Source organism: Neoarthrinium moseri (assembly GCF_022829205.1).
Source record: "Neoarthrinium moseri strain CBS 164.80 chromosome Unknown scaffold11_Wmoseri_CBS_16480, whole genome shotgun sequence".
NCBI lineage: Eukaryota > Fungi > Ascomycota > Sordariomycetes > Amphisphaeriales > Apiosporaceae > Neoarthrinium > Neoarthrinium moseri.
The window spans coordinates 496,919-518,285 of record NW_026055125.1 but is presented as its reverse complement, the minus strand read 5'-3'; the positions used below and the strand labels follow the sequence as shown (position 1 = coordinate 518,285).

Genomic DNA, 21,367 nt, shown 5'->3' with positions numbered 1-21,367 from the left:
TATCAGTTGCTTGGGAATTTTCCTTTGACATATACTTCATTTGTAGATGCGGTTGTTCACTGGACCCTCAACGAAAAAAAATATATATCACCGCCAAGCCTCCGTTATCCACCAACAGCGCCAACCCCAGCGCGAGAAAGACAATTAGTAGTCTCGAAGGTCCTCCTGGAGACCAATCCCTTGGTATAATAACACCTGCACCTAATATCCGGCAGTTTCGTCAGCGCAGCGGCAATTCCAGGATGGAGGGCATTCTATATTGCCGCCGGGCACGCCCTGTCCGGGTCCTAACCGGGCCCTTGAGCGCCGGTTATTCGGCCATGACTTTCTTATAAGCAGCATGCTTCTAAAGTAGAATATTGGCTCGTCACCACCAAACACGGTTCACTATACTTTAGCGGCCATTATCATGTGGATTCGATCGTCTTTCCTCGGACCTCTGGCTCTTGTAGCCCTGGCCAACGCGCTGCCACAGCCCGAGACAGACCTTGTCCGCGGTGCTCTTGCGGCTGTCTCCTGTGCGTCTACATTTGCCTCTGGCAAATACCCAACGTGGCAACAACTTCCGATCCAGACCACGCTACCAGACCCCTTTCTCCCACTCTCAAAAACGACAACGGACTCCGGTAACTCGGCAAGTGACATCATGTCTGGTAAAGCAGCAGGACGTATTGCGTCTAAAGAGGAGTGGATACAATGCAGGCAGCCAGAGATTTTGAATATGTTGCAGGAATACCAGTACGGGTACTATCCAGACCATTCTCAGGAGACGGTCAAGGCAACGCGGAGCGGTACAACCGTCAGCATCGAGGTCACGGCAGGCGGGAAGACAGGGAAGTTCAGGGCGACAGTGGCATTGCCGGGTGGTGCGAGCACGAGCGCCAAAGTTCCCGTGGTGATCAATATTGGAGGCATGCAGAACCAACCATACCTTCAGGCTGGTATAGCCGTGGTTGGTTTCGACTACACAAGCGTGGCTGCTGACAGTAACTCCAAGACCGGTGCTTTTTGGGATATTTACAAGGGCCGAGACATTGGTCAGTAATCGGCGCATCTCACTTGAGCCACTACATCACACACACTGACTCTCGTTTTCCATATCCAGGCGTTCTCACGGCGTGGGGATGGGGATTCCATCGGACGCTCGATGCGCTCAACATGACAGTGCCCGAGATCGACCCGACGAAAGTAGGCGTGACCGGTTGTTCGCGACTCGGCAAGGGTGCTCTCGCCGCTGGGTTGTTCGATACTCGCATCACGCTGACCATGCCTATGTCGTCCGGTGTGCAGGGCGTGGGTCCCTACAGGTACCACGCCATGTCAGGCCAAGATGAGACCCTCGAAAACTCGAAGTCGGGCGCAGGGTGGTGGAGTGATTCCACGCTGGGAACATTCGTCAACCACGCAGAAAACCTACCATACGACGCGCATACTATCGCCGCAGCCCTGGCCCCAAGAGCACTGATAATCGACCAAGGCCAGGGAGATCAGTTCACAAACTCCAAAGCGACAGCGATCGTCGTCTACCCGGCCGCAAAGGCGGTCTACGACTGGCTCGGAGCTGGCGACCAGATTGGTATGGGGATTCGAAGTGGTGGACACTGTGACATGAGCGGCTTGTGCGTATATTTCCGTATCATCGTAAATGCATTGGATCGACGGTCTAACGCAACAGCAGTACTAATATCCTACCGTTCGTCCAGAAGATTCTGCAGGGCAAGAACACAACGCGCGACTACAATAATCTGAGCCCATGGGCTGCAATGCCAACGACATATCCTTGGGCAACTAATATTCCAAAGGCGTGATTGTGTATCGTACTTCAGACTGATGCATAGACGGGCAAGATTCAGATACCTCGAGGTCGGCAAGGGGTAACGCACGGGCAGCTCGCTCAGTCTGCCACACAATGAGCGGAAATCTCAGGGCAACATCGTACCGCAAATGTAGATATCACATTCAAGAGCGCCGAGAAGAATTTGTTTCACCAAGCTGGTTCTGGAAAATATCTCTAGAAGCGAAGTTGACCAGGCCATCATGCTAAGCCACCCCCTGGATGCCCAAAATGACCCTAGTTCAAAGGTGATGCTAAATGCCATGCAGTCCCATCGTCATGTTGTTCGAATCATATCACATTACAATTGGAAAACGTATCTAGGCGCCGTTTCCGTTGTAGAGGATGAGGTTGGGCGAGCCGCTGCCGAGGCTGGTGATCGAGCCACTGGTAGCCAGAGCCTTAATTCTGGCGATAACAGCGGCAGGCGTGCTGAGACCCTCGAGCGCGATCAAGTACAGAGCCAGGCCAGTAACGTGAGGTGTCGCCATAGAGGTGCCGGAAATAGTATTGGTGGCGGTGTTTGAGCCGATCCAGGCCGAGAGCACGCTGGAACCTGGTGCGTAGACATCGAGCACGCTGCCATAGTTGGAATAGCTCGCCTGGCTCCAGGTCGAGGTAATGGCTCCGACGGTGACGGCATTGGCAGCCGATGCAGGTGAGTAGTTGGCGGCGTTGGCGCCATCGTTGCCGGCCGCGACGACCGAAAGCACACCAGAGCTGTATGCCGAGTTGACAGCGCTGTTGAACGACGAAGAGAAACCCCCACCTATAGGGCGACGGCATTAGCTAACGCCGAACCAGACGAAAAAAAAAGGAGTTTCTCTGGGACTTACCAAGAGACATGGAGATGGCAGACTTGGATGCGCGGCCCTTGCTGGTGATGTCATTCACAGCCCAGTTGAACCCGTCAAGGATGATGCTGGTCGAACTCGACTCCCCTTCGAAAACCTTTTTGAGAAATTAGCGTCGCGGACTTGTTTGACTGGGTTGAATCCGTCCTAGATTACCTTCACGGCGATCAACGTTGTCGACTTGGAAACACCGTATGTCGTGCCGCCAATGGTACCCGCGACGTGAGTCCCGTGGCCAACACTATCGACGTTGGACCCGCCAACAGCGTTGTAGCCATACGAAGCGCGGCTGCCGAACTCGTTGTGAGTGGTCAATAGACCAGTGTCAACAATATAGGCATAGGTGCCAGTGCCGGCGGTGGAGTCATAGATGTAGGTCGTGCTGCCTGATGTACGGTGGGACACCGTCCCTAGACCCCAGGTTGCGCCTGTTTGGGTGACCAGAGCACGAGGGGCAAGCTCAACATTGCTGGGTTGATCGAAGAGGTGCCAAACTTGGTCCTCTTCGACATCCACGACCTTGGGAGAGTATCAGTCACTTGTGTCAAGGGGCGAGGGGGGGGTGATTAGGGCATACATCAGCGCTGGCCTTAATCTCCTCGATGGTGGCATCATCGAACTCGCCAGCATAAGCGTTCCATGAATTGATGCTGTAGGTCTTTTCGATGCCAGCAGTTTGTCTCTTAGTCAAGCTACGAGCATGGACGCTCTGGACCCAGCCCAAGTGAGACTCTACATCACTGGTACTGGCGCTGTCCTTCAGGGTAACGATATACTTTCCCGGGATGACCTCACGCTTCTGCTGCTTCTGAGTTGGGGCTGCAGAAGTAAGGGGCAGCAGAGCTGTCAAGGAGAGGACGATGCGACGGATATTGACCATTGTGAGTTTGTGATATTCCGATTCAGAGTTAAGAGAGCAAGCAGCTGATGTTCATCAAGAAGTGGCCCAAGTATCGAGACATCGAGTCGATTTATATACCGTCTTCTCATTGATCTTGCGAAGTTCCGCCATATCTCGTGATACCGTCTCTGCTGATCAAGGGTCTCAAGGGTCCGAGGGCCTCGAGCTTCGGATCGGCGTTCAGCGCAGAAGAGCTGCACAAGGCAACAACTTCCCAGTCGATGGCACGAATCAGAAAATGGCAGGAGATCATCGCAAGCCCTCTTCTCTGCAGCTTACTAGGGAGGAATAGTGGCACACGAGCTCATCGAAAGGGCAGGTGCTGTCGCCAGAGCTTGATTTTGCTGGACGCCATGTAGGGGTTTTGGCGCAGTGAGGCCTTGGCTTGCTTGGCAATGCGACTGCAGGGCGCAGAGGTGTTATACAAATGTGTCGAGTGGATGGACAAAAGATGCGAGTGAGATACGATGAAGATAGGAACAGGCGCTCCCCCGCGAATGACATGGGATGTGGCGTAGACGGGCCGTCCGCGTAGGAACATGGGGCAAAGACATGGGGCGGCATGCATTGAACCAGTCAAAGAGGACAACTTCTTTGCAGGAATCGAAAGTCTGCCTTGACAAAGAGCTTTACTTGATGGAGATAATGAGTCGACTGAGCACCGCAGCCTTTGGTCAAGGATCCTACTCCTCACCCTTACGGGCCCGGAGCGGGCAGTTGAGGTCAGTGATTGGTTTACGTTTACCAGATAACGTTAACCAGATAAGCAAGGATGGATGGACGCACAATGTATGGAGAGCAAAGGGCATCAGATCAGGTGGATGAGGCTCGCGCAAGGCACTGCAGGGCACGATGTTGCAAAAGTACTGAACTAAGTGTGCCCCGGCACTTGCATCCAAGGGCCGCCTAAATGCAGGGGTCGTCTGATGCAGATTATACGCCCTGTGTTATCAATCTCTGCTAGTGCACGCGGTCTGAGTGTGTGGACAGCGTTGGCTAGATATATTAAGTAGTGGATCAACTGTCAGCGTCTTCACACTATTGCCGTGCCTTTGGCTGGGCTATCGATGTTGCTTAGATAAGTTCCCATAGAACGTGGAAGCCACCCAAGAAATGCTTATCATTGGGGTGGTAGCACATACCGATGGCGCTATTGGCGTCGGCACTCGCCCCATGTTTTGTCGGCAGGGGGGCGTGATCATTCTCCACCAAACAAGCCACCGCAGTCTCGGGAACCGGCTGAAGGGTGTGTTGCAGCTAAGCAGCCAGGCCACTGTCAGCGAGCCCGGCCAGGGAATGCCAGTCTGTCAGTCTCTGGGTGTTCAGATGATGTCCGGGACTTTTACAGCTTCCCTTTTTGTCCATCACCCCACGATGAGCCATCATAGGCTTACTCGAACCCAGCCGAAGAGGTGATCTGGGTAGTTCCGCTGGCTGGGTTAGGGAATTGCATGGCTCCATGATGCAAACGATTGAGGACGAGCGCGTCGTCCCAGACGAGCGAATGAGAAGGATCTCTTGATGAAGGCTCCATCGAGAGATGGATTGGGGAGCGTAAGCAATACGACGCTACATGCATGGTGCGGCGAGTCTTGTGCTATCGTCATATGGTGGTAGAAAGACACAACTTGAGGACATGGAAACTGATGACAAGGAGCAATTCGTAAGCCGCAAGCCGGAGCGCTCGCCATTCGCCAGTCTCTGATGTGCTCGAGTTTGATGTAACAGTGTTGGCTACAGGACTATAAGCCCACACAGAACATTCCATAGGTTACCGCGCATGGTGACAATGGAGTTCCGGCGGTTTGCCGTCTCGCTAAACCGATAGATAGCTTTATCAGAGGGATCCATCGTTGGAGCCCCGCTATAGCTAAACTCTACTACTCCGTACCATTGGAATGCTCCAATAGGTAGTGCCCACAGCCCGCGACCTTCGAGAATGCTTCCTAGACTTGTAACTGCGTGATGGACACTTGACTATGTGCACTTTGCGAAGGAGCATGGGGTTCAGAGGTAGATTGGTTATCTCATTGTCAGTGGCAACATGAATCTTTTGTGTCTCAGTTAGGTGCCCAAGGCAGCCGCGCCACTGGCATGTGAAAAGATGCTTGTACCTGTTCGCAACAGCCACGGGGCCCTTGTGATGGTCAACCAACCGGACAATTCTTGCTACCGAGCTAATGCAAACAAGACTGCCCTGATGGGCACCATATGTCTTGGTCAGCCATCTCCAGGTTGCATTTTCTTAAATATCGAGCCTGGCGTCCAGGGTCGCGGTATGTTGATGACGCAAGCTCAAACTGAAATCAGCTATTCCTCATGCCTCCAATGTCACCTTGAGGGTATCTCTATAAGGTGACATGGCAGTGCGGAATCTGGGATGTCTCAGCCAAGCTGCGGTCCAAAGAAAGACTAGCCCAGCGCCTTGCTTTGATGGATTTGGAGCGGGATGTCTCGGCAGCTGAACGGAGGTTGAGAAAACAGAACAGCCACACCACTCAAGCCGTAATGTGGGTATGAAACATGCACGCTTGGCCTGCCAGCATTGCGAAAGCTGTTACCTCCTAGGTATGTGGGTTAGATAGGGGATCAGTCACATAGTACTCCGTAAAGGTCGGTTTCAGTTATCAAGGTAACAACGTTTGGGTCGGTATTGGGGGGGTCATAGCTCCCTTTAGCGCTAAGTAACTGAAGTCAAGCTACCCCGTCGACCCCGTCTAAGTTACCCCGTCTATCCAGGCAGTACGTCTGGCAGCCAGACTACCTGTCCTGTAGGTTGAGCCGAGGATTATGCGTCGTCATTGAGGTCGTCGTGTCTGCAACCAGCAAGCTTCCAAAGGGAGCCGACGTTTTGGTACATCCATACCTCTTCTAAGAGGGGACTACACCAATTACGCCAATGCACAGCAGCAGCACATCTCCTGGGCCCGGAAGCGGATAGAACAATGGCCGACTTGTAGCCAATTCCACGTGCAATGTGTATGTCATACGAGGTGTGCTGCGCTCTCCGTTGACACCACTTCGACATGGATGGTACGTGACCCTTGCAGCCTGAGCAGACGAAGAAAGTGTCGCATTGAAAGAGATGCCGCCCAATTGATGCCAACGACTATTGCGAGCCCCGCTGACACTCTCCCCTCTGTCTCTCAGAACCTTCGGGGTCCTCTTGGTCCTCGGTATCGACCGATGTCCTGCTTGCCGAGCTCGCGCGCCGGCAGGGTGCAGACACCCCGGGTGAGAGACCCGCCTGCGGAAGCAGAGAAAGGGGCGCATACGACACGCCGCTGCACGTATTTGCCGTCGTCTTGATCCTGACTTTGAGCACCTTGGGTACGTGGATTGCCCCCGTCCCGCCACTGCCGTGTCCTCTGGCCTTGGGTAGACTAATCTGACTCCAACGCTTCAGCTTGTGGTTTCCCACTGTTTTCGCGCCGAGCATCGCAGAGCCGCCGATCGAATCGAATAGTCTTCCTCAGCCAACACTTCGGCACCGGAGTGCTGCTAGCCACGGCCTTCGTCCACCTCCTGCCGACCGCATTCACGTCGTTGAACGATCCGTGCTTGCCGTATGTCTTCAGCCAGGGATACCGGCCGATGCCGGGCCTTGTTGCTATGGTGTCTGCATTAGTGGTCGTCGCTTTGGAGTCATATCTCACAACAAGGGGTGCTGGCCATTCCCACAACCACGCGCATGCTTGGGACTCGGATGACGGGACCGAGCAGGGCCACCACGGGCATTCTCGCCCTGACGGCGCAGGTAATGCACGGAGCCTTGCGGCCAAACGTGCGCCAAGCCACAGACCAGCAGATATTCCTCTGCAAGACCTGGGCGACAGGGAGGGTCTCATGGCCGGTGTCTCCCCTCTTCCGGAGTCCTCGCCCAGCTCGGTGCCTCCCGCGAGCGGCAATCCATTGATTAGGAAGAACGGCGATGAGGATGATGATGATCTAGACTTTGATCTCGATGAATTGGACCCATCTGCCGAGGATGATGCGCGGCCGTTGGCAGGTTCTGCTGCGCAGGCACCTTTGGGATCGACTGCTTCCGGTATTCCTAATCCGGAAGAACAGAAAAGGCTCATGATCCAATGTCTGCTGCTAGAGGCAGGCATCCTGTTCCACAGCATCTTCATTGGCATGGCTGTTTCGGTCGCCACGGGCCCGCCCTTCGTTGTCTTTCTGATTGCGATCGCCTTCCACCAGACGTTCGAAGGGTTGGCCCTAGGCTCCCGCATCGCTGCTATCCAGTTCCCCAAACACTCCATCCGGCCCTGGCTCATGGTTCTCGCATATGGCATGACAACACCTTTCGGGCAGGTCATTGGCTTGATTGTACACAACATGTACGACCCCATGAGTCAGACTGGTTTGCTCATGGTTGGTTTCATGAACGCAATCTCTAGTGGGCTGCTACTGTTTGCTGGCTTGGTACAGTTGCTCGCAGAAGACTTCCTGACAGAGAAGAGCTACAAGACCCTCAAAGGCCGAACCAGAATGCACGCGTTTTTGGCAGTGATAGGCGGTGCAGCTCTGATGGCTCTGGTCGGTGCTTTTGCATAGAGCACATGATGCATCGCACATCCAGAGATGCTCTAGTCCATGTAGGATATGACTGTATTTTTATTCCATAGATTGCATTGATGCATAGATTCGGAGTTAATGGAATTGATGTTGGCCAATCAATTTACGGCCGAAGAGATGACAGCTCGAGCGTTCGTGCACATGGTCAGATAGCGTTGGGCGTCAGCCAAGTGAATAGATACGCACCACAGCAGTATACCGTACGTTCAGTACGAAAAACGGTTGGATGCAGTATTCAGCTTCCCTGGAAATGTGATTCATCGCATCTCCTTCATTCGTCTTACCAAGGACGGCTCGTTTGTTGGCTAAAGCTTAGTAAATCAAATTACATTCATGTCGTCTATGTCTTAACTATCCTGTCCATGACCAGCTTCACTCTAGTGGTATGTGATTGATCAACACGATCGAACTGTAACTCGAAGTTCTCGAGATTATGCAGAGGCACTAAGCAGCCATTCTCAAGCATTTTTTGAAGAAGACTTACACCAGCCTCCTACTCGAGAATTCCCAACACTTGTGTTGACTCCGAGGTCATATTCCAAGATCTGAAGGATACACGCTGAGTACACCATCAAGAACAATGCGGAAATTTCTCAAATACCTCCGTAGGTTCTAGAAAACTCGGGTTTCCGTCCGCTGTTTTATAGATACATTAGCAACCGGACTACTTAGAGAAGTTCGATACGGAACTCCAATATGAGATTCTACTTAGAAACATACGAGTTGTATTCGTACAAGTCTGATTCTATACACCGTCGAGCTTGCCAACAACCCATTCGGTAAGGGCGTAAGGTCGAGCCTCGCTCTGGTAGAGCGTGACGCCATATCGCTCTGCGAAGCTCGGGCGGTAGCCCCGGGAAAACGAAAAACATTGACATAAATGTTCTGCTAATCAGAAAGAGCGAAGGCGATCAATCTGAGGGGTCATAAACGATAATGGAAATATGGTCCAAATGGCAAAACAAAGCGTCTGTTAAACGCGTATGGTTGGATAACTTTGGAAGTGAAGGTAACAAATCAAGGAGTGTGCCCCTCTGCGGCCCAGCAGACGTTGGCGCGTCCTGGAGCCTCACCTTGCACACGCATCCCCGTGTCGCAGCGTCAACACACTTTGCATGCCACCAGAATGACTGAGGCCGCTGTTGTCTGGCGGCAGAAGCAAGTCAACTCTCTGCTCTTCCTTCTTCCCGCTAAGTTCCGCCACCGCATCTACGAGTTTTGCCTGTCCTTTGCTAATGACGACTTCAGCGACTCTCTGCGGCCTACGCACGTATTTATTGAGTCTGATCCTCCTCCAACAGTCCTCGCACCGCAAAGCGATATTGTAGATCACTTAACTTGGACTGGATATCGCCGAAGTCGTGGGCAGCCGCTGGGCTGGCTGAGCGATCCTGGCGACCGGGGTGAAGTGAGATGTGAGGTCTCCATTTTTGGAACACTAGTTGTTTGTTTTCGGACACCGTTTACCTCAAAGGTATCTCTTGGAGAGCTGGATTAGTAGGTGGGTAAGTAACCACCAGCGAATACCCGGTGTTGTATGTTTTTTGTTGCTCGACTTCTTGCTGCTTTAAGCTTTTCTCATTTTTTCTGGGGTCCAAAAATCGACTCTGTATACTTCAAGAAGCGTGTTTTCCCCCTCCCGAGAGAAGGGGTCAAAGTTGGTCTGGCGTGCCTGGGTGGATGGTTTCTCTATAGACAAACGAGCAGCGCCGAACTACAATTGCTATTTAGCGGAAAGACTATGGGCAGCAACTTAAAGTCTCGGACCAAGCCCTCAAATCTAGCCGCAGACGCCGATTTAGTCTATGGGTGCTTTGTACGGCCAGTAGATTTCAAGTCACTTGGTGGGCAAGAAGGTTCGCTGCGGCGATTAGTGACTTCCCAGTTCCGCGGCATCATTAGACTTCAAGGCATCCGGACCTTGCAAGAACAGGACGGAGAATCCACAATCACCGGATACCACGGAATATGTCATAGTGTTCCCATCTATATGACTTTCGCAAAAAATGCTTGTTAATGCTGACCTCTCAAAGGCTAAGTCGGGATATGACCAAACTAAACAGTGGATGTGGGGCTCAGCGGACCTCGTTCTAGCTGACATTGGCACGTGAGCGGACAGAGCGGACTTTTCGTTGCTGTGCCTTGAGAATTCCGCCTCAAGATTGGGTAACAAAAGTACGGTCGATATGTCAGGCCTGTCTTTCTTTCATCTCCAAGGAGGCTGACATGACTTTATGACTCAGTGTTGCAGCTGTGCTAGAGCTGTCTTGTTCGGCGATCTGTATATAAAGGCCATGCCTTCAACCTCAGCCGAGCTAAATTTCTTCAAGCTTCTCCTTGCAAATACATTTTAACACATATCTGGTACATGAGGTTTTGCATTCCTATCATACCAATGGCCCAACTCACGTGGTTAATCACTGGCTGCTCTTCTGGCTTCGGCGAGCATTTCGTTCACAAGATTATTGCCAGAGGCGACAAAATCATCGCCACGGCTCGAAATCGACGCAAGATAGAGCATCTCAAAGATACAGGTGCTGACGCCCTGCAGCTCGATATCACGGATACCCAGGGCAACATTGATGCCGTCATCGCCAAAGCTGTTTCGTTGTATGGTCGGATCGATGTCTTGGTAAACAATGCAGCGTACATCGCAGCTGGGACAATCGAAGATCTTGAGTAAGTGTGCTGTCACTTATCCGATGAACCGTCACTTACAGTTAGACAGTTGTGAGCAGTTCTTGGAGCAGTTCAACACAAACCTTTTTGGTACAATCAAGGTCACCAAATCAGTTTTGCCTTACTTCCGAGAACAACATCATGGCATGCTGGTATTTATCGGCTCACTATCAGGTTGGATAGGCCATCCAGGTGTCGGAGCATATGCAAGTTCGAAGTTTGCTCTTGAGGGTATTTATCCGCCCGCTGCCGCATCACCCGTATTTCACTAAATATATTTGTCTAGGTCTTGCCGAGGCGGTACATAAAGAGACCTGTGATCTGGGTATCAGGACGTTACTGGTTGAGCCTGGGAGATTTCGTACCAACCTTCTTTCGCAAGAAAACCTGAAATCCATTGCTTCAGCTATTCCAGATTACTTGGAACTCTCCGAGGGCTTACTAACTCGTCTGAAGGAGCAGAACCAGACGCAGCCAGGAGACCCTCGAAAGCTGGTGGATATCATCATAGATATGGTACGCGAAGAGGGTGTTGCTAACGGAAGGGAAGTCCCCTTTAGGCTGCCTCTTGGGCTAGATGTTTATGACGATATGAAGGATAAATGCACTTCAACACTCAAATTACTCCAAGACTGGCAGGACGTAATTAGGAGCACGGATTACGCGTAGTTGCAATAGCACATATGATATAATATCATTTCGACTGGTAGTATACAGCGTGTATTATTTCAAGTGGCTGACTAACTGGTGTGTTCGTGGGCCCGATTCTTTGGCACCTATCTTGAATGGTAACAGTCACAACGGCAAAGGCAAGAGCGAGTCGATTGATTCACAGAAAAACATGAACTATTTCAGGTCCACTCCTTGAATAGTTAGTTGACATGAATATAGTGCTAGGAGTAGAAAAGTAGAATAAGATATCCTTATGATTTAGAAGTTAGGAATTAATAGCAGGGTGGAGTCGAGAACGTCTGTCTCTGTTTCTATAGGCTTTCATCCTACTTAACTCTGGCACTATCGACAATGGTCTCCTCACTGTTCCTCCCCCCAATCAAGCTCTCAAGCCATCCATTTTGATAGCGCCACCCTACACGATATCATAATCCACAGTCCGTTTGTGATCCTCAACTACAATGGGGCTCCTCAGGCACAATGCTTCTGTGGGATGGGCTATATCACTAGATTATCACCAGCACCGGGTAACAGGTTTACATAACAACCACATAAACAACTGTCAGTCATGTCTTGGCTTGATCGACCCGTACTCTGAACATACAGATTATTGACACCTTGCTTAGGCATATATTTGCTACCAATCTTCGTACCAAGCATACCGTTAGGCTTGGATCACAGTGTAACGTGATTATATTAAGGTGCCGCTAATCTGATGATAAACTTCGGAGGCAACATGCTTTTATCTCATGAATTGAACAGTTTAATTGCCCTCGACATCCCCTTCAGCCATTCGTAGAAAGCCCATGCACCAGGATCTGGAAGCTCCTGTCCTTGGGCTTCCGCGACATATGAAGCACGTCCGAACTTGGCCTTTAGATAACGCGTTCCCTCCGCCTTTTCCTTCGCCACTTGTACAGCAGCGTGGAAGTCACTGGTCTCGGCAAACGCGTCAGAAAAGGGCAGCAGGACATCCATGACAGTTCGGTCACCTTCACGGGCGCCAGTGTATTTCTTCAGAATCGTAAGCGCCTGCGCAAGTGCTTGGGCATACGTGGATGAGTCTGGCGGCGAGCCTTTGGTTTTCACCAGTTCTTGCAAAGACGACGTGAATGCTGAGAGCAGAATTCCCAGGATAGCTCCGAGACTGCCGCCCATGTCGTCTACAGCGTCTGTTGTTGAGAACAGGAATTCCAAAATAGACCCTTTCTTGGCGATACCGCTGTCCAAATTCTTGATGATAGCTGAAGAAAAGGTTCAGTAAGAAGGTTCGAGGCAGCGCGATGGTTGACATACCTTCAGATACGCCTTGGACTGCTTCACCGCAGTCGCCGTCGCCCATCACCATATCCCAGTTCGTCAAATCCGGCTCGGCTGCGATGGCCGCCTTACAGCCAGCACGAATGATGGCGTCTAGCAGATTCGGATCGGCTAGATTTTGGTTAGAAAGATTACAAACACCGAAAGAAAAAAAAAAGGAAAAAGGGCGCCCCGGCTTACCTTTAATGTCATCCTCTGCTAAGAACTTCGGCCTGTCAGTTCCATTTGTCTCTATTGACGTGGGAGAAGAGTTGTTCTGCTTTATGGGGGCTGAGATGTTAGGCCAATGGACAGCACTTGTTCGCGAGTCAAGTAGGTCGAGTAGCTCAGCTACTTTGGTCGAAGACTCTTGGGAAGCTAGTGTTAAGTTGCAGAGAGATATAGAGAATCCAGGTGCGTTGAGTGATGTCTCAAAGTGACCAGAGAGGATTCTGGTTGGGTTAATGTTCCATTTGGAGCCTGTATATCTGTCAGCCAATATGTATCATCCTGCGGTATGATTATATCACCAACCTAATTGAGTGATGGCCTCATCTGTCAGAGCCCCCAGCTCTAGATTCGAAAGGCCCCCATAATTGTTGACCAACAGTACAACTTCGTCTCCTGCGTTGAACTCCACAAAGGCTCTTTCTGAATCGTTCTGGTCGCATAGAAGCTTCAAGCAATAGCTAATGAGGTCTTCCACAGGCGGGAATGGTGTAAGACGTTGCGCGCCAGGCTCATTGTGAATGCCAGCGCCAACGACAACAACATCTGCAGGCAAACTCTCGTGCTTTTGACGGCCGGGAACATGGCAATGGTCGAGGGCGGAGCCGATCGAAACGACTTGGGAATTCACGGCCTTTGCAAGGTCCACGCATCGCTCGAAACTGTATTTGTTCGCAGCAGCGGCACCGACGATTTTCATGGCTTCCTTTGTGTTAGTAGAAAGTAGGGAGTGGCTCGAAAAACAGACTTACGGATGACATGTCCTGGCAAGCCTCGTCTGCCCACAACGCTGGATTTGCTCCTCCCAAGCGACACATCGTCTGTGAGAGGGATCACAGCCACTTTCTTGGACAATCCCTCGGCCTTGGCCCTTTCAGCAGCCAGTCCGAAGTGCAGCTTATCGCCCGTGTAGTTTGTGATCATGAGCAGCGTCCCTTCGGTGGAGGGTGCAGCTTTCATCGCTGCCAGGACTTGCTTCGTACTTGGAGACGCAAATATATCACCACAAGCTACTGCCGACAATGCACCTTCGCCCACGAAGCCAGACCAGCCTGGCTCATGGCCAGAGCCTCCGCCACTGATCACTGATACTGTGCTCGGGTCATGGTGAGTAGAGTATACGACCCTCTCCGACTCTATCAGAGATAGGTGAGGGTTCGCAGCCGTCAGTGCCCTCAAATAGCGGGGGACAAGTGTGTTGGCTGCAGTCTCTGGGAAGAAATGCTTGTCAGACATCTTCAGCGCCTAGGTCTATGTTGAGCAGCAGTATGTTTGACAACGAGGGATTGAAGCGCCATCTTCCACAGTGGCACTGGGCCAGAAGACCTTATTTGAAGCCTATCGTGACCCGGCCCGGAACACGACATCGTAAGTTGGGTCTACGGTGTGCCTCATCTCGTCGTCAATATGTTCCATCGTCTCGAGTCCTCAGGACCCTCAGCGCCCCCAAAATGATCCCGCGACTCCACGCGCGTAGGCGAACCACCAGGCCTCTATGCTAAGATGCTGCTTTGGGACATTCCGACGCTCCAGACGAGTCGAGATCACGATGATTTCCCCATGACTGCCGTTCTGAGATTAGAGTTTCTTAGCTGCAGCCATCCCGGGCGACCGGCTAATGCGACGTGCTGACGAGAGGCCCAGGAGGTGCCCGTCTCGCGCACGACTCGTGCAATTTCTCCAAAAACACCCCATATCCTGGTAGGCGTCTGCGGGGATTGTCTGTGCGGATGTGGAGTATGAGGGTTAGGAAACGGGCGGAGATTGGGGGTGAGCAACCAACTCCATCTTTTCCTCGCAGAAATCACTCGGTGGCCTCGAGACGAAGTTCACGTTCCTTTTTTGCTTCATTCTCAGCCCTGTTTCAGTCCAATTGCCCCGTGTCCTGTCCCATGGTTCCCAGGCCCCCGGATGCTAGGTTACCGGATCGACACGTCGTGCCCCATCTTTTCCCCAGACCCCATCGGCCGATGAGCGTCGTCCGAGCATGGAGCCCAGCGAGGCGCCGAGCCACGGCAGTCTCGCGGAATCGCAGCCACCGAGGCCGAAGAGGGTTCGCAAATCGCGGTCAAGAGGGTTACGGACCAAGACTGGATGGTAAGTCCAGCCTGCCCACGTGGCGTAGACCTGCTGGCTGCGTCCGTCTGGTATCATAGCCCCCGGACTGACACGTGCTTCTAGTTTAACTTGCCGGAAACGACACAAAAAATGTGATGAACAGCGTACGTGAAGTTATTTTGAATCCCGGTCATCAAGACTTACATGGCCGTTAGAACCCGTATGCGGGCCCTGCTCAATATCGAGCCGGGACTGCATCTACGCAGATGGGCCAGCTGCCCCGGCACCTCAGAGTCAAGGCTCGCCTACTTTCAGCCGTCATGCCAAGAGAGAGGTCGTTGTGCCTGCCACCATACCTGAAGTTCCGCGACATTCGATGTCTAGTACTACTGGGCCAAGTCCGCACAATCTGTATCCTTCTCCTGTGGAAGCTCCACAACCAGCTCCAGCAATGACCTTAGCTGAGGCGTATCAATATGCATACTCGCCAGATACTGTGGCCTCGGAGCTGCTAACAACTGATATGGCATCAAATCGGTGGCTGGACTTGCTGGCAACGGACGCGGCCCAGGCAGATGCTGGGTTTTCCTTGGCTCCAAGTCCTGCGCCGGAAGACTCGGTGTCCAATTCTGGTTATGCAGAACCTCGAACCATTGGCACCGAGAATCAGCCTGTTCAAGGTGCCCACTTGATTCCAACGACCCCGGCTGCAGCAGCTTCAGAGAGACACGCATGGTCGCTTGATCGGGACATTGTTCTTACGAATCAGGAAGCACTTCTGTTCCGCACTTTCGCTGAAAGAGCTAGCTTGTGGGTAAGTGCGCCACAATCAGCCTTATGGCACACTAGCACAGAGGCACTGACTCGAGACGCGTCCAACAGCTCGATCTATTTGACCCTTACAAGCATTTCGGTACTTACGCCATTAGACTAGCAGTAAGTAGATGACCCTCTAAACCCCAGAAAGCATATACACTAACACGGATAGTTACGAAATGTCGGCCTCATGAAGGCCATCCTCGCGTTGACTGCACGCCACAGCGCTATTGTGCAAGCTAACATGGGTGCTACCTCCGAGGTAGACTCCAGTTTGGCAGTGCAATACTATTACGAAACGCTGCACTACATATCTAGTGCTTTGCAGTATAACTCCTATACGCACTCGGAGGAGCTTCTTGGAACGGCTTGTGAGTAGTTTGTCCGTAGGGGCTGGTTCATGCTGACTTGAAGTAGTGGTTATCTCCACTTATGAAATGCTTGATTCCTCGGATAGCAACTGGAAGAGGCATTTGAAAGGTGTATTCTGGATACAACGATCACAAGATGTCAATGGTGCATCAAAAGGCCTAAGACAGTCAGTCTGGTGGGCTTGGCTTCGCCAAGACATATGGGCCGCGTTTCGCGAAAGAAGGCGCTGCTTCAGTTTCTGGCGACCCGTGAAGGACTACCCGGAGTTACGACAGGATGAACTAGCCGATCGTGCCGTATACCTTCTCTCACAGACGGTCAACTACTGCTCGAAATTGGAGCCATCACCGACTGAGCCCGAGACGACCGCGAAACGAGCCCGCGTCGGTGAAGCTCTGATGTCGGAGTTGGAGCGCTGGAAGTCCTACCTTGGCCCCAAGTTTCAGCCGTTACCAACAGCCGCAACTAACCCAAACAGTGTGTTCCAGCCGCTGTGGATACACCCACCGCAGTTTGCAGTCGCCCTACAGGTCTACAGTTTCGCCTGCATTCTCATTACGCTTCATCGTCCGGCCGTTTCGGGATTTGACGGGTACCTGAAGACTCAAGTAAGTCTCCACCACGCTGCGATGAGTGCTACGTTATATTGCCAAGGCTAACCCCCCCTGTGCAGAGGACACTATCTGATGCTGTCGCCACAATCTGCGGTATAGCTACTGAATTGAAAGACGAAGGTAGCCAGATCCTGTCGGCGCAATGCCTTTTTGGAGGTTTGTACAGTCACTCCCCGCTTCCGAGCCATGCTAACTGTCAAAGCTGGACTCTGTGTACAAGATGAAGTGAAGCGTAACGCTATAATTTCTCTCATCAATGCTTGCGAAGCAAGAACCGGTTGGCCTATGGAAACTTTGAGAAATGACCTGAGGGCAGAATGGGCAAAGGTCGGCTGACCAGCACTCCACGGGCGGCTTCTCATTATACATTACACATATTCTTGTGACTTTGATACCCAATGAATTGCCATTATCTGCTTCTTCAGCCCACTGCCTCTTCAACTTTGCCGTGCCACCACGCCAACCCTTTTGATATGTCACACTCTATACTTTCACAGCCTTCAAGTCGTAATCGTTTATGGCTTGTACCTTTGCGGCCGACGCAGATTTCTTGTCAGGGATTAGCATGAGATTGCTTTACGAAGGGTTCAAAGGGCGCTTACTGGATCAAAAGTGTATCCCAACCATTCTTTCACCAACCTCCTCGCCAGCTCGATTCCAATAACACGCTGCCCCAAACATAATACCTGGGAGTCGTTTGACAATACAGCTCGCTCGACGCTGAAACTGTCATGGGCGGTGACAGCTCTCACACCCTGAACTTTGTTAGCGCTGATGGCTACGCCCAGCCCGGTGCCGCAAATGAGAAGCGCGCGGTCAGCCTCCCCCCGGGCAACGAGCTCAGCTGCGGCGATTGCGAAGTGAGGATAGGCAGTTTTGTCACTGGAGGCTTTTGGGCCAACGTCGATAACCTCGCTCACTCTCGGGTCCGACGAGAGGTCTTTTGACAGAGTAGCTTTATAATCGAAGCCAGCATCATCACCACCAACAGCAATTCTGAGTTGTTTTCCGGCAGACATAGCTAGTAGAATCTTGAGCAATTGGCGCGTTGTATGGCAATTGCTGGTTGATGGGTAAAGCTTGGGAGGAATAAAACACAGGTCTGTTTAAGAGTCCTCACGGTGGCGCCACATGCAAGTTATTTTACAACTCCAGAAGCCACGCGCAGGCCGGTGCAGCCGCGCATCGTGAACCCTCTTGAACAATATGATCCGAACGGACAGCCACCCTTGCCTGATACCGCAGGCATGATACAAGTCGCTTATTGGCAATTCCCCAGGTTCGACCCCGAGACGAGGGCCCGTCAAGGCTCATGCGGGGAGTGTGGAGACTTGCTAGGATACTCCAATTCACCCCACTAACTTACTATGGCCCCTCACGAACCTCGCGAAGCAAGTTTGAGTCGAGGTTTCCATGTGGCATCGCGCGTAATGCCTAGCAAATCTTTTACTGCTCAATGTCCTTTTGAAGTATCACGAGATCTCAAAACTTACCGACCGCGGACCCTGTGCAGGAAGGCCTCCCAAATTTGTCTGACTTGAGCCGAAGAAGTCAGTCAGTCTTCAGCCAGTTCTTACTCGGGGCCATCACCCGACTTACAACACAGACTCGGTTTTTCATTGCCATCTACATTCGTCCCATATCCTCTAGCCAATCTCAGCAAGCCTTCTCAACACACCGTAGATACAATGGAGTGGAAGAAAGACAACAAGACATACCAAATCCTCACAGCCGCGGAGAAAGGAGGCTACGGTGTTGTAGCTCCTATCGCGTAGGTTCCCTCACCCCAGAATGCTGTGATAACTCAACTCACTCCTGGATTCCTAGCTACAACATCGAGTGTATCCTCGGTTGCATTCGTGCCGCCGAAGCGAAACGCGCACCATTGATACTGCAAGTATTCCCCTGGGCCATTACCTACAGCGACGGGCTTCTTATCCATGCTGCCGCGAAGGCTGCTCGCGAAGCAACTGTCCCTGTCTCGATTCATCTCGACCACGCACAAGACGAGAAACTCATCCGCCATGCTGCCGCCAATCTGCCTTTCGACTCGATCATGGTGGACATGAGCCACTATGAGATGGAGGAGAATTTGGCCAAAACGAAAGAGCTGGTGGCTCTCTGCAACGAGCACAAGATCTGCACCGAAGCCGAGCCTGGGCGCATCGAGGGAGGCGAAGATGGCATCGCAGATACAGCAGACCTAGAGGGTGCCCTGACCACGGAAGACCAAGTGGAAGATTTCATCGCCACCGGCATTGACTTCTTGGCACCCGCTTTTGGCAATGTGCACGGAGAGTATGGCACCCGAGGTCCTGTTTTAGAATATGATCGTCTGGCGATGATTCGTCAAAAAGCCAACGGCCGGGTGCGGATCGTGCTTCACGGTACCAACGACTTCCCAAACGATGTAATGCAGAAGTGCGTGCAAGGTGGCTGCAGCAAGATAAACGTGAATAAGCTGGTATTGGATGATTATCTTGCATACTTGAAGCAGAAAGCCCCCACGACAAGTCTGACGACGCTTATGGAAGAGGGCACAAAAGAGATCCAGAAGCTCATGGAGTGGCAGATGGATATCACAGGTTCCACAGGAAAGGCGTAGGTTTCTTTTAAGATCCCTCAACTGAATAACAATGATACCTGTAGTAAATAGATTTGGATACCTGTAGTAGATAAATTGGAATCGATTGGGTTCAGATGACTATCTAGCTGCGTGTCTGTTATTACCCATGAATTAAGCAAACCTAGATTTTTCTCCACTGCCAGACCATAAAAAACGTGTTATGGTCGCGGAACATCAGGACATAACGAGATCTCGAGTGATTGACTGGCCAGAGTATACTAGATTCTTAGTAGCAAAGTATCAAAATTTGGCAATACAACATTGAGACGCAATAATTCGAGATGGTTCGAAGGGGCCTGCTAGAATCCTTCGCAAACTCCGTCTATACTTTTGCGATGAGAGATCAGTGTTTTATTGGAACCACGACAAGATTTGCTTTGAGGCGATGAAGAACAGAAGAAGAGATAGCCGCCATCCCCGGCGATGTCACTTAAAACGGGAGTATTGATATCTAAATACATCTGCTTATATTCACACAACGGCGAACGCTGCGGTTTTTCACTTTGATTGCCAAGGCGTAACCATTCTTTTGCTATCAGAATCCACTCAATTATGCGGTTTCCTGCCCCGTCTTGTCTAAGTCACCATTAACCCAGTATCTCCAACTTGTTCCAACCAAAACCAATAACGGACCTTGCTATTCGCCGAGGAGTATTATTGAAACACAAGTTATTTTCAAAATCTGAGCTGGGTACAATTTTACATTCGTATTTGGGATCAAACGCTGTCTAATATCTATTACTCGTAACTTCGAAGCGACCTGCACTACCAAGCACCGACAACACCGGCTATGGGAATATCAATGCCGGTTGTGTAAGTTGCAGTGTCGGACAACAAGTAAACGTATGCGCCACCCAATTCTTGTGGCAGCGCCAGTCGCGGCATACCACCGTAGTACTTCATCTTCGTATCCCAATCGGGACTGGTTTCCACGTAGTATGTCAGGGCGGTCTTGACGAAACCGGGTGAGATACTGTTGACTCGGATGCCATATTGCGACCCTAATTTTACGAGTCAGTCAGGGGGGCCGTGATGAATCTCTGGGGTTGCTCCTTACATTCCATAGCCAAGGTGTGGGTCATATTCCTGACAGCAGCCTTGGTTCCACCATAGGGCGCGGAGGGTGCTGCGCGGTTGGGCCGGTAGGAAGTCATGGAGGCAGTGAAGACAATTGATCCCTTGGTTTTCAGCTCGATGAATTTGCGTGCCGCGTACGTGGCGCACAGCCAGCTGCCGGTGACGTTCAGTTTATATAACCTCTCGAATTGCTCAAGGGTGAAGTCGAGGGCAGGCTGGTGCTTTGTTGCGCCGGCATTGGCAATCATGCCGTCGAATCTGCCACCCCGGGAAGCAACTTGGTCGATCGCATTCTTGACGGACTCTTCGCTGGTAACGTCGGTGTTGACGTATTCAAGCTTCCCGGGATATCTCTTCGATAGGGCGGCGAAGTCGTCACCGGGCTGGCTAATATCGAGCGAGAAGACTTTCGAGGCAGAGTTGGCCAGACAAACTTCTGCAAGACCCAAGCCGATACCCTGGTTTGCGCCGGTAACTTGGAAACGATGGTGTTAGAGGCTGTCTGTTCAATGTGTTCGCAATGTCGTATGGCGTGACTCACTCGCAATCACCTTTCCTTCCAAGGAGATCTGCCAGTTGTGGCCAGGCCCGGGTAGAGTAGAGGGGTAGTTGTTCACAGCGGGGGCAGAACCCGCGGCCGAGCCTTCCGATGAGGGAGTCATTGTGTGTCGGTGGTGTAGGAGTATGGAGGACGAGGTGGGAGGAGCTTAGCAGTCTCTCAATGAACGTTACAATTATTAGGGAATGCACCTGGGC

General features: G+C 51.7%; 9 protein-coding genes across 9 annotated transcripts; 5 read left to right on the top strand and 4 right to left on the bottom strand.

Moving 5' to 3' along the window:
- Nucleotides 1–409: 409 nt before the first annotated feature.
- On the top strand, nt 410–1,808 carry JN550_004300 (uncharacterized protein; the record flags this gene model as incomplete). The annotated part of the gene is made up of 3 exons (XM_049315801.1): nt 410–1,037; nt 1,106–1,619; nt 1,679–1,808. The coding sequence occupies 3 exons, from the start codon at nt 410–412 to the stop codon at nt 1,806–1,808; spliced, it is 1,272 nt and encodes a 423-aa protein (XP_049173838.1).
- A 346-nt stretch (nt 1,809–2,154) lies between these two features.
- JN550_004299 (uncharacterized protein) lies at nt 2,155–3,568 on the bottom strand (the record flags this gene model as incomplete). The annotated part of the gene is made up of 4 exons (XM_049315800.1): nt 2,155–2,603; nt 2,671–2,785; nt 2,845–3,207; nt 3,266–3,568. The coding sequence occupies 4 exons, from the start codon at nt 3,566–3,568 to the stop codon at nt 2,155–2,157; spliced, it is 1,230 nt and encodes a 409-aa protein (XP_049173837.1).
- Nucleotides 3,569–6,615: 3,047 nt separating this feature from the next.
- JN550_004298 (uncharacterized protein) lies at nt 6,616–8,149 on the top strand (the record flags this gene model as incomplete). Its single annotated transcript, XM_049315798.1, has 3 exons — nt 6,616–6,622; nt 6,740–6,919; nt 6,996–8,149. 3 exons carry the CDS (start codon nt 6,616–6,618, stop codon nt 8,147–8,149), a joined length of 1,341 nt encoding a protein of 446 aa, XP_049173836.1.
- Nucleotides 8,150–10,565: 2,416 nt separating this feature from the next.
- On the top strand, nt 10,566–11,518 carry JN550_004297 (uncharacterized protein; the record flags this gene model as incomplete). Its single annotated transcript, XM_049315797.1, has 3 exons — nt 10,566–10,849; nt 10,899–11,080; nt 11,136–11,518. 3 exons carry the CDS (start codon nt 10,566–10,568, stop codon nt 11,516–11,518), a joined length of 849 nt encoding a protein of 282 aa, XP_049173835.1.
- Nucleotides 11,519–12,268: 750 nt separating this feature from the next.
- On the bottom strand, nt 12,269–14,284 carry JN550_004296 (uncharacterized protein; the record flags this gene model as incomplete). Its single annotated transcript, XM_049315796.1, has 5 exons — nt 12,269–12,765; nt 12,818–12,952; nt 13,022–13,300; nt 13,355–13,750; nt 13,801–14,284. 5 exons carry the CDS (start codon nt 14,282–14,284, stop codon nt 12,269–12,271), a joined length of 1,791 nt encoding a protein of 596 aa, XP_049173834.1.
- A 751-nt stretch (nt 14,285–15,035) lies between these two features.
- On the top strand, nt 15,036–17,244 carry JN550_004295 (uncharacterized protein; the record flags this gene model as incomplete). Its single annotated transcript, XM_049315795.1, has 8 exons — nt 15,036–15,145; nt 15,230–15,270; nt 15,322–15,920; nt 15,989–16,042; nt 16,095–16,293; nt 16,340–16,902; nt 16,968–17,064; nt 17,111–17,244. 8 exons carry the CDS (start codon nt 15,036–15,038, stop codon nt 17,242–17,244), a joined length of 1,797 nt encoding a protein of 598 aa, XP_049173833.1.
- A 147-nt stretch (nt 17,245–17,391) lies between these two features.
- JN550_004294 (uncharacterized protein) lies at nt 17,392–17,927 on the bottom strand (the record flags this gene model as incomplete). Its single annotated transcript, XM_049315794.1, has 2 exons — nt 17,392–17,457; nt 17,511–17,927. The coding sequence occupies 2 exons, from the start codon at nt 17,925–17,927 to the stop codon at nt 17,392–17,394; spliced, it is 483 nt and encodes a 160-aa protein (XP_049173832.1).
- A 669-nt stretch (nt 17,928–18,596) lies between these two features.
- Nucleotides 18,597–19,513, top strand: JN550_004293 (uncharacterized protein; the record flags this gene model as incomplete). Its single annotated transcript, XM_049315793.1, has 2 exons — nt 18,597–18,679; nt 18,736–19,513. 2 exons carry the CDS (start codon nt 18,597–18,599, stop codon nt 19,511–19,513), a joined length of 861 nt encoding a protein of 286 aa, XP_049173831.1.
- A 786-nt stretch (nt 19,514–20,299) lies between these two features.
- On the bottom strand, nt 20,300–21,273 carry JN550_004292 (uncharacterized protein; the record flags this gene model as incomplete). The annotated part of the gene is made up of 3 exons (XM_049315792.1): nt 20,300–20,535; nt 20,592–21,086; nt 21,153–21,273. The coding sequence occupies 3 exons, from the start codon at nt 21,271–21,273 to the stop codon at nt 20,300–20,302; spliced, it is 852 nt and encodes a 283-aa protein (XP_049173830.1).
- Between the last annotated feature and the right edge of the window lie 94 nt (nt 21,274–21,367).